Genomic DNA, 12,237 nt, shown 5'->3' on the forward strand with positions numbered 1-12,237 from the left:
GATCGAATTAATTTTGCGCAGGCGTGAAGCGGTGAAAAACAAACGAAGGCAAAGCGAAACACATGCAGAACTTGTTGAAGTTGTTTATTGTCATACGGAGTTTTATACGGCAAAATGTCTCTTCCACCGGAGAAAATCACAGAGCTTAAGCAAATAATCCATTCCCAACTAAATCAGGTATAAAAATGGGGTAATGCAAGATGTCTGGATCTAACATAGACATGCTGCTGCTTGTATTACAAGCAGAGTAGAATTATGATAGATTTTAGTTATCTGTTATAAATCATGAAAAATATTATCTAAAAAGTAGGGAAAAACTAATACGTAATGCTAATAAGTTCTGTATTTTGATGACATTATTTGCATTGATTGATTTGTGAGAATGAACAAGTGACCTGCCTTAAACAGGTCCAGCACAATCTCTTGATTTAGCTATATAACTTGAAATAGCTATATAGCTTTATTAAGCTATCCAAAATAGCTTGATAAAGCTATTTATATGCAGTTTTTCAGAAAAATGTTTTTTGTAAGAAATAGACAAAAAGTCGCAAGTATTTGATTATTCATATATGTACTATGGGCTATCAAAACAACAACCGAAATCAAAGATAGTTCTAACATTGCAGCATTTGAATACTTTTAAGCAAAAGATGTATTTCCATTGTTTGAGTAACTGTACACTACCTTGTGTGCATTGAGGCTTGGATAAGTATGATAGCTTCTCATTGTACTGAATTATTACCAGTCAATTATCTTGTTGACCATAATTGGCCTCCTTTATACTGTATACAGGGTTATTTTCGCCCCGTGTTATTTTCGCCCTCTCACTCTTGCAAACAATTTTGCCCCGTTTTAAATTCGCCCATGTCATTATTCTGTCAAACAAATTATACTGTGATTTTTTGAATTTGCCCCGTTTTAAATTCGCCCACTTGTGTGTAGGGCGAAAGGGGCAAAAATAAAACGGGGGCGAAAATTTCCCTGTATACAGTAATTTCATTGCAGAAGTTACTGTATCAATTGCTTTATATAGCCCCAGAATGTTTAGAACTTTGAGTACAAAGTCTCTTAAGGAGATGCAATTTGATGAGTGATTTTTACATGCATTATTTTCAGAAAAGTTCAGGGTTGAATATAATCACTGCATCAAGGTGCGACTTTTTGTGCATGCTGAGAAAATAACACATTTAAGAAAAAAGTGTGATAAAATAGCTAAATCAAGCTATTCTGAATAGGTTAATAAAACTATATAGCTAAATCAAGCTATATAGCTAAATCAAGAGATTGTGTCGGACCTGTTAAAGATAATAATAGTTTGTGATGCATATTGGGTTGTTCAGTTCCCATAAACATGGCAAAGCAATGAATTATTTTTTCCCATTTTGTATTTCACTTACATGTTTCAGCACTTAATATGTAATTGCAATGAAAGATATAAACTTTATTGCAGCCCCGCATAATAAATCTGTGTTCTAAAGTCATTCCAGAAAATGAAAAATAAATTACCCTTTTTTTGTTGATTATTATAGATGGACATACAGAACAAAATCCGAGACATCCTCTCCGACACGATACAGCATGACTTCATGGGCCAGCATGGTAAAGTGGGAGAAGAGGAACTGTTACATAAACTGAAACAACAAGGACTTGTAGATGACATTCTGCATCAGCTGCAATTCAGAGGTCAGCAAGGGGGCACAACTCCAGCAACTCATTTCTTGGACAAGGATGATAAAGTAACTCAGTTACCCACAAAGAAAGGTAAATATGAATGCTCAAGAATTGATTTTGTCAAATGGAAGTTCTTAACAAGTTTTAGAATTCTCTCATACTGAGAGATTTATTATACATATATATCTGACTACCATGCTATACATACCCATGTTTTCATTTATTTTGCAGTGAACATAGACCCAACAAGAAGATATGTCTATTTCCAAATAAAAGGAGGTAAAGCGTTCTTGGAACACATTGATGAAAGTGACCCCATGCCTGGACAAGTGTCATCCTTCTTCACATTTCATATTTACTTCCGGGGTCAGCGGTTCAAATCCCGTCCCATTCCTTGTGCATGTGAACCTACCATAGATGAAGGTTTTCTGCTGGAACTCCACAAAGAGTCATCTGGTAATGTGGTTCCTGTTTTTAGTCAAGTTAAAATTTTCTATTTATACAGGTACAGTCAAACCTTGATATCTTGAACTCGATGGGACCAAGAAAAACCTTTGAAATGTTCAAGGGTTTGAGATATCAAGGGTAAAATACTTAAGAAATATGTGGTAAGGACTTCCAAATTACTTTGACATATCCATGGTATTCGAGATATCCGTGTTTGAGAGACTGAAGTTCAACTGTAATTTGTATTTTCTTTCTTAAATTTTGGGACTCATAAGTACAGCTATAGAAGTAGGATTTAATAAATATGAATGAGTGAAATATGAATAAATATGAATGAGTTAATGTAGGTAACAGTGTTCTAAATAATTTTTTGTATTTATCTCCAACAGGAGAAGCAGGAAAGATGGCAGATGCTAGCACCATGTTGTCCATCAGTGATCCCATCCACATTGTTCTGATCAAGACAGAAGCCTCGGGAGAGACCAGTCTGGTGTCCTCTAACTTCTTTGAGTGGAGAACGGTACTGGCCTCCTCAGGAAACAGAATATCCATGATGTTAGAGCTCAAAGGAACTGGTATGGAATGTTTTCAACACAACATTAAAAAAAGGATCAAATCAGGTTGATATTAAGCAAATTGAAATGTCAAAAAAAAAAATGGATATCGTGGATCCTTGTAATTAATTTATTACTATTACTGGTAACATTTTAGTGGAGGTTCTGGTTAAAATGTCTGGATTTTTTAACATGGCAATGTTTCATAGAATCAGTGTACCATATAATGAGATTTTATAGCTGTAATTTTGGAATTATAAGGGATGGTCTTTGCAGTGCTAGTAATAAAAGTCGATATAATTATCTCACAAATATTTTCAAAGAAAATAAATAGAGTTATTCCCAAGATCAGTAAAGATGATTCTGCTAAGACCCACTTTAATAATTAATTTGCTGGACACTAAAATAACACTTTTATATGGTAAACTGTATATATTACAAGGATAACTTTTTCTCCACATTGTCAAGTGTTTAGTGGTTGCTTCTTTTCAAATTCTTAGGAAATGAAAGCAAGGTGCCAGCTGGAGTCATTGAGATTATGATGGAACTTTTCCCCAAGTCTACAAAAAATTTTGGCCAGGATGTTGTAGCGGCACAGATAAGCCTCGAGAAAAGCAGACAGGCAGAAAGGGAGCGGCTGTTCTTAGTGTATGCCAAACAATGGTGGAAGGAATATCTGCAAATCAGACCAGCTCATCAGGACAGACTGGTCAAAATATTTGCTCAGGTAAGGATTTTCACCTCTTACGTGTACTTTATTTTACTCTAAGCCAGGGCTTAAATATATTTTTAACACTATATACAAACTGTGATGTGTAACTATTTTGCTGAAGTTGTTCAGCGGAACTTTACTGAAGAAGAAAGGAAATTCGCATTTAGCTGTGTCTTAACTGAAGGAACACAAAGATTTATTAAAAAGTTTGTGAAGTTGGGCACAATCTTATGAGAATTAGGTTCTTTGATCCCCTCATGCAGTATGCTACATGTTGGATCTAACTCTGATTCCATTTTGCATATTTTTTTATTGATAGCATTATTTTTATTACTGTAAACCAACTTTATTTTGCGAGTGAGTTTTGCAATCTTCCTTTACTCGCTAATATTTCTTGCTGTGAACCATTATTTTGGGTATGCATAATTGCATTAATGTAGAACTTTTCCTTAGTCACAAAAATTGTGGTCCCAGATGGATTTCAAACCGACAAAATGTCACAAATAATTGTTGGTTACAGTATTTGATGCTAAAAGTTACCCTCTCCAACCTTATGAGTGATATTTTGGCATTAAATCATACTATTTTGATTGAAGTTTCCAAATGAGCCACACAAGTCTTCATTTTATTATTTCATATAGGATGAGAATATGGTGAACAGACCAGTCAACTCTTACCTGAAGCCTTTAAGGGGAGGTCGACTACTGGATTCAGCAAGACATGCAGCAAGATTTGTCAGCCTTATACACCATGAGAAAATTCAGTCGTTAGGGGCTGGAGGCAGAACAGAACAGTGGAGTAGTGTGCATGCGTTCCTGTGTAGAAACAAAGGGGTAGGTGTAACTGTTGTCATTGAAAGCACAGAAAAGAAATATTCACCCATTTACATGTATATATGTGTGACAATGAGCATTCGGAATCGACTACCTTTAATTTTTAAGTTTCATCCACATGTGGTATGTTGACCAGATGTTTATGTCTGTCTTAGAGAGAAACATCAAAATCAGAACCAAATAAAGCAAAGTTATATCCTCCAAATGATGATGCTAAATATTTTGGAAATCCAGACCACTTACACATATAATATGTGCACTTTATCCTTCAATGACATGAAGCCATTCCACTAAATTATTCTGTGTTCCCTTATGCTATGTATGTATTGTAGGACTGTGAGGATCATGCCACACTACTCTGTAGTCTTCTTCTGGGCTTTGGACTGGATGCCTATGTCTGTGTGGGAACAAAATCTAAGGGTGCTGTCCATGCTTGGGTGGTCACTATCAGCGTGGAGGGGACTATTGTTTTCTGGGAGAGTCTGAATGGACACAGGTACTAGGAATCAGAATGATGATGCTTTATGAAGCTTTTATTTCATATCTGAAAATCAAAACAACAGCTAATGCAAGATATATATATATGAAACAAACCTGCGAGGTAAATTCCCTTAATATTTTTTTTGTCTGAGACTGCTTCTTACCTACATTTTTACTTAAGTAATTCTGGAGAATTTTTTTTATTTCATTACAAATAACATAGGATGCAAACTTGATTATTTGGTGATGCTTTTGTCCATGCAATGATTTGAATATACAACGTTTTGATTGTGCCACCAAGGGGGGATATCATCCCATTTAAAACAATTCAGTTGTAGCTATGTTGTTCCAGCCATTCATGGAAAAATTCTTGATGTTTTCACTCACTTTGTTTAATCAGGTACATACATTTACCAATTGACCCAAATGCCCCACCAATGGACAAACAGCATCGTCCAAAGTACCCATACAAGACAGTTGGATGTGTGTTCAATCATGTCTCATTTTATGCAAATAACCAGGTTTGTTATGTTTGTAAGTTCAAACATATATTGATTTGAGGCTTAACTGAGAAAATTATTCAGTAGTTCCTCAAATTTTAATTGATGTGATTTTAATGAAGAATGCTGATTGGCTGATTTTTTAATCAGCCTCCTGTATGTATTACATGTGTTAAGCATATCAAGCATTATAGTACTGAATAATAATTTTGTTTATTTTGTGGAAAACGGTAGAATTTTTTAAAGGGTACATATATACCTACAAGTACAGACCTACATGTATATTTTATACTTAGAGTATAAACATATGCTACTTGTTTGTGTTTGTCCATTAATAAATATTCATGTAGTATTTTTCTGTGAATTTTTAGCCATCAGATTCAGTGGAGGTATGCAAATTTAACCTGAGTAATGAAGCAGACTGGAAATCAATGTCCCAGGATGCCATCCTCTCAGTGTGTGGGCCAGGAACCTCCCCTACGTGGCCTACCATGCCTCCCCTATGTGCCTCCAGCCTGGACTCCTCCCTTGTCAGCAATGACCTTGAACAACAGTTAAGGGTCATGGTGTACGAACACAGGAGGGTAAGTTTTCTAAGGAACCTTGATTTAGGCTAAATGTATGCATGGGGTACATGAAAGATATATTTTCAAATTAATGTAATTTATGTCCCTAGCCTAATTTTAAATACATGTAGATTTTTGAAGGAAAAAAAGGATTACTATGAACAACAATTTTATAAATGCATTTGAATAAAGATCAGAATTTATTTTTAGGATTTGGGGCTCACCACCAATTTTGATGACCAACTTAGCTATCTTCTGACACCAGCATTAGCAGCTTATGAACTGGAAAGAGTCACAGGTATATAAAGTGTCATTACATACCGTACAGTACATGTATTGTACATGCAAGCAGGCCATTACAGTACTTAGCTACACTAAATGATATCAAATTGTCTTTCTCAAATGTTGCTGAACATCTTTATCTATTTTCTATAATACTAAGTAAAGTCTACAATGCCCTGAAAAAAAAGGGTTTTTTGCCCCAATAAATTTTAACTTTGCCAACTGTTGGGAGGGGAATTCATTTTTTTTTATTTGTATATGTCTGTCCGAAAGTGCTTTGAAGAGATTTCTGTGTAATTTGGAATGAAAGGTGTACACTGTCCTGAGAAATTGTAACGGTGGTTAGCTATCAACTTTGCTGCTAAGTGCCCAGGTTTTATTCCTGGATCAAAAGGATTTATTAAGCCCATAAGAAATGCTCTTAGTCCATGTTTGAATTTCATTTTTTTCTTACCATCACAGTAGCTGTTGGTAGATTGCTCTCTCTGTGATTTGAAGGTTGTGGGTTCAAACCCTAGCCACAACTTACCTAAGTCGATAAAAAATAGGTAGCAACTGTTTCTTTGCCAAGCGCTCAGCATTTTTGAAGGGAAAGTTCCAGGTCTTTCAGATGAGACCTTAAAAACCGAGGCCCTGTGTCATGGCAGGCATTGACAGTATAAAGATCCCTCACTGCTCAATGGCCCTGAGTGCCGAGTAAAGGTCTGAATTTGAAGCCCTTCACCGGTATATGGTGACATCTCTTATATGAGTGAAAAAATTCTTGAATGGGACATAAAACAGCAATCAATCAGTTTCTTTTTTAATGCAGGAATCACAGCAGGAAATGAAGAATTCCAGGATTCCATCAAGCAAGCTGTACCAGATGGCCATACATTTAAGGGTTACCCCATACAGTTCTCTCACAGAAATGCCAGACGAACTTTTGCCACATGTTTAAAGTAAGGCATTATGATTCTACTAGTCTCTTTGACAGTACATTCACAATTAATTGTTTTGAAACAATGGCATATGTGTGTACATTTGACAGTGGTTGATTTCTGTTTAGCAAGTGTCATTTTTAGCTCTACTGGTCAGAGATAGTAAGGTGTCCGTCTTCTGTCCGTCCTCCTACATTTTTTGTCTGATTTCAAAATAACTTGGCACACAAGTAGACTACACTAAGGTACATAATTTAGTGCATCGGTTTTTGATATGATGAATGGTGTTGCCATGGTTACTAAAAATAGAAATTTCTGTGAAATTCCTTTAAAATGCTACTCATGCTACAGTTTTTTGTCTGATTTTAATATAACTTGGCATATAAGTAGACTACACTTAAATACAAAATTTAATGCATCAGTTTTTGATTTCGATGAACAGTGTTGCCATGGTTACTAAAAATAGAAATATCTGTGAAAGTCCTTGAAAACTCAATTCCTCCTACAGGTCGTCTGATTTTAATATAACTTGGCACACAAGTAGACTACACTAAGATACATTTGATAAATTGATTTGTGATTTTGATGAATGGTTTTGCAATGGTTACTAAAAATAGGAATTTCTGTAAAATTCTTTTAAAACATTACTCCTGCTACAGTTTTGGTCTGATTTCAATCTAATTTGGCACACAATTAGACTACACTACGATACATAATACTGTATATCGGTTTTTGTTATCAGTGAATGGTGTTGCCATGGTTACTTAAAATAAAAATTTCTGTGAAATACTTTCAAAATGCTGCTCCTGCTACAGTTTTTGTTTGACTTGAACATAACTTGGCAAACAAGTAGACTACATTAAGTTACACAATTCTATTTATTGCTGCATGTTGCAAAGTTTCAAATTCGAGTGCTACTTTTCCTTTGTTATATGTACAGACCAGCAGAGACTTCTGGTTTTTAAAACTTTTACTCCTTTGCTGCTTTTATAAAAAATAGACAATACCCAATGGAATAGCAATTTTATCATTTATTAATAACAAACACAAGTAAAGTCTTAAACAGAACACTTCAAAGGATGTCACTTGAACCTCCAATTTTCTATCCTTACAACCAAGATTCTTTATATCACTATGAGGAACATAGTGAAAAGTCTTCTATGGGATTCAAAAAAAAATTTTTATTATCGAGATTTCTTTATAAGTGAGTTCTGTATAACCAAGTTTTACTGTATTATTGTTGAATGATTTTTTTAATTAGTAAATAAAAACTTCAAATTTTTTTTATTTAATTTTTTCTTCAATTGTAGGTCTCCGGTGTGTGAAGAAATCATCAATTGTAGAGGAGACCATGTTCGTCTTGGCGTACGAGTTAAAGTTTACCCTTACCCTGAAAATGCAGTAGCAACCTGGGTCATGTTTGCATGCAAATACAAATCAATCTTATGAGCATGTCCACCAAAGAGAGTAAATAGATTTTATATTTTCGTGAGTGCACCTAATTGTCCATGAGATTTGAACACCTCAGTGTCATATTTTGGTAAGAGACAAATATCCATTTCTGAAATATTTGTGTAAAACATCAGGACAAATGGGTAAATATTTGAGAATCTTTGTAAGGTATTAGTTATAGGTATGAAAACTTTTATTGAGTAAGTTCTACAAAGCTTTACTTTGTTGGCATGCAAGTAGTTTGATCCTGATTTATCACATAAACATTTAACAATGCTTCACCATGTGAAATTACTTTCTGTAGAAATTTTTTAAATGCACTGCTTATATCTGAGATGATGTGAGATCCTGTTGACAAAGTTTAACAAGGAACCTGAAATGGTATGGAAGTGAAGAGTAGAAATGGTCTTCTTAATTGAAAGTATGAAAGAGCTCTGTACATACATCATGTATTAGTTTGTGAATGATCATGAGAAATACATGTATAAATGAAAGCTGCAAGGTATGTTTTAGTCTTCATTTAAAGATTTAAGGGTACAAACATTTAGTACTGTGCCAGTTTTGTTTGTTTTTGCTTTCTTTGATATTCTCTGTGATATACTTGTTTATTTTTTCATGACTGAATAGTGCTTCAAGCTTTAAGGTTGTTGTATGTTGCATGTATTTTATACAAAATATGAAGTATATATCATCATTTAATGATCAAGTGTATAGTGTCTAGTTAACTTTAAATATGCAGTCTTTAATAACATGTAAATCCTTTATCATTATGATAATACATGTATATCATATGATCAGTATGATGATATAATAGATGGAACAAAAAATACTGATACTGTTAGAATCTGTTTTTGTTGTCAATTTTGTTTTATTGAAAGTACAAATATAGTAATAAATCGTTTTACATAATTATGACATTTTTGTTTATTGAAGAAAAGTCTTCAGATTGGTGGCAAGTACATGTACATATTGTCCAGAATTCAACTATAGTATGAATAGTTTCTATACCTATTGCAGGTGAAAACTGGAGTTTAGTTTGTCCCTTTGTAAATATTTTACTCGTGCAGGGACATCACCAAATGCAGGTGGAAGGCTGCAAATTAAGTCCTGTACTTGGCACTTATAGGAGGGGTTACTGCTTACCAGTACTTAGGTTTTGACAATCTCATCCAAAGGACTTAAGGGAAGTGTAAATATCAACACATTATATACATGTACATGTATATATATGTAGAATATTGCAATTGTAAATGTTGAAATGTTTTGTTATATCATCTATAACATTAACCATGTTAAGTTCAGTTCAAGGGGTGGGGGGTCTAACATATTACCAAACAAGTCCACTTAAAAATATGAAATATAATTTTTCTAGCCATTAAATAATTATGAAAAAACACATATTCAAGCTGAGTTTCATGTAGTTTTTTTTTTTAATATTTTTTTTTTAAGAGCTCTTTTCATATGGTTTATAAACAGTCTCTAAAATAACCATGACCATCAAGCTCTCATAAATATAGCTTTTGAGGAGGACTTTTTCTCCTTAAAGGTTCATAATCCCTCTGCTCACTCATAAAAAATTATGATTGTTTAAAAGAAATTTATTATTTTTAATTAAAACGCAAACGATTTCAGCATACTTTGGAGGGCACAATTTTTCAGGAATGGCCTGTAATCATTTATCTCAGTGAGAATTCTCTCTTATCAGAGCATCATATCCATCTTTTGTTTTTAAATATTGTCACTTAAATCTGTGCATTTCGAACTGAAACAGGATCATAATAAATTTTTATCTACCTTTTTGATTACAGGGCTTCAACCATAAAAAAAATATTTTTAAGTTTTGGTCATGAATCAGTCAGTTCCTTTTAATATGGAATGTTAGGAAACACTGTAATTTTAACAAAAAATTGCTCACTTTAAGCTGTTAAATTTAAACCTTGCAATATGCTCATTTCATATGCAATTACTGTGCACCCTTGTATGCCATATATTGATTCCTCCAAAGGAATGGTAAGTGAACATTACTCATATATACACCAGTTCCCTTTGATTTTGTCATAGATATTAGACCAATGTTAAAAAAAAACATAGTCCTCACATATAATGTAAAATATGCTTATTATATTTAAGTGCCAAGGATGGACAATTTTGCTTCGTTATCAACTTAATTACATCCGTTTAGTTCACAATATTTTTAAAGCCACAGGAAATGAAAACCATTTCACTGTAAGCATTAATTCATTACAAGGTTATTTGCTATAAGAATGTTTTACTGTGCATGTATTATGGCCTTGACATTTTTGTATTGATAACACTGTTTTGTACTATTTCTTGAAAACTTTTGTCAGTTGATATACTTGTTATCATGCGATACTGGAAATCTTGCTATGTCTTGCCAAAATGTGGGCCATATGGGCCCAGGAACAGCTAATACATGTAATACAAATGTACAAGTAAAAACAACCTATTGTGAACTTAATCAGATGGCAAATTCTTTTCGGCTTTTAATATTATAATCAATAATAATTAACAATTTCAATACAGTAACAAAATATCTCCCATTTACTTTCGGAAATTCTTGACAGAAACAGTCTAACCCAAAATGCACAGAATTTATGTCCAACATGTATTAAGAGAAGTGAATCTAAATGTGTCCAACCAAATCAAATAATATCAGTTTATAAAACAGCAATATTTGTCAAATAAGGTTCCACATAACACAGAATACCTGTCCTGTGCACTGAACATACAAAGAACTGAAATTAAAATTTGTCAGACAAAAAACGAGAAGTAAAGAACCTTCTTTGATCATACTTAGTCTTCCTGAACAAGTCCTATAGTTCCTCATCATTATTGAAACATTTGATCGAATGTATCTTTTGTATCACCTATCAAGTATCCGTCACTCAAAATCAAAAAACAATATATTGGATCGATTAAATTTTCAGTCAGATTTTAAAGTCTGGTCATGCTCTAGTGTCTTTTCAAAAGTGATTATGAGTGTCTTGATTGCAATTAATTTTTTTCTCCCCCCCTGTTTGCTGAGGATGGGATCTGCGCTTTTCACAGTTACTAACATTAGCAAATAGTGGGTCATTCCAAATTGAATCAATATTATTCAATACTGTATGTGTTTGTTTTGAACTCGTTGGTTTTCTTTGAATCAGCACACTTGATGGGACTTTGCTTGCACTCATTGACTGCCTTGGAGTTGGCATACTAGTATTCAATGTGAAATGGTTTGAACTGGCTTTGCTTACACCGTTTGATTGTCTTGAGATTGGCACATTCAATGTCTCCTCTTGATTTGCATTGACTTTGCTTGCACCGTTTGATTGTCTTGAGGTTGTTACAGGCAATGTCTCTTTGTTTGTACTGACCGGTAGAGAATTTTCTGGTAGAGATTTCTGTGGCTTTGGTATAAAACTGATGGTCTTTTTAAATAAATCCACTTCTTTTCTCAGATCATCAGTTATGCTTCTCTTTGTCTTTTGAACTTCAAGATCTCCAAGACTGTTTTTCTCAAAAAGGTTCTTGATGACTAAATTTTCTTTCCATTGATAATTAATTTGACTTTGATCTTTGATTTGTTTATCAAGCTGATCCAAATGATTAGATACTTCCATCTTAATTCTTTCTACTGTTAGGAACATTTGTCGCCTATTACCACTGGAAGCTGAAAAACTAAGTATTTTTTCAGATCTTGAAAGAGCCTTTGAAAATCCATCCAAAAATGCTTGTGTGTTCGACAATAAAGCTGTTTCATCATCATGTATTATATGAAATTCTTTGAGAAACTTGTCTCGTCGTGTTTCGAGCT

The 12,237-nt window shown here is 33.8% G+C and overlaps 1 protein-coding gene across 1 annotated transcript; it reads left to right on the top strand.

Annotated features, from left to right (window-relative positions):
• Nucleotide 1: 1 nt before the first annotated feature.
• LOC133172101 (centrosomal protein of 76 kDa-like) lies at nt 2–9,326 on the top strand. The gene is made up of 12 exons (XM_061306910.1): nt 2–177; nt 1,530–1,761; nt 1,903–2,127; nt 2,508–2,693; nt 3,173–3,399; nt 4,026–4,217; nt 4,550–4,713; nt 5,098–5,218; nt 5,569–5,781; nt 5,974–6,061; nt 6,857–6,986; nt 8,276–9,326. The coding sequence occupies exons 1-12, from the start codon at nt 115–117 to the stop codon at nt 8,412–8,414; spliced, it is 1,980 nt and encodes a 659-aa protein (XP_061162894.1). The 5' UTR covers nt 2–114; the 3' UTR covers nt 8,415–9,326.
• The last annotated feature ends 2,911 nt before the right edge of the window (nt 9,327–12,237 follow it).

This window comes from Saccostrea echinata, unplaced genomic scaffold (genome assembly GCF_033153115.1).
Source record: "Saccostrea echinata isolate AGI-Se365-2 ecotype Australia unplaced genomic scaffold, CSIRO_AGI_Sech_v1 ptg000054l, whole genome shotgun sequence".
Taxonomy (NCBI): domain Eukaryota; kingdom Metazoa; phylum Mollusca; class Bivalvia; order Ostreida; family Ostreidae; genus Saccostrea; species Saccostrea echinata.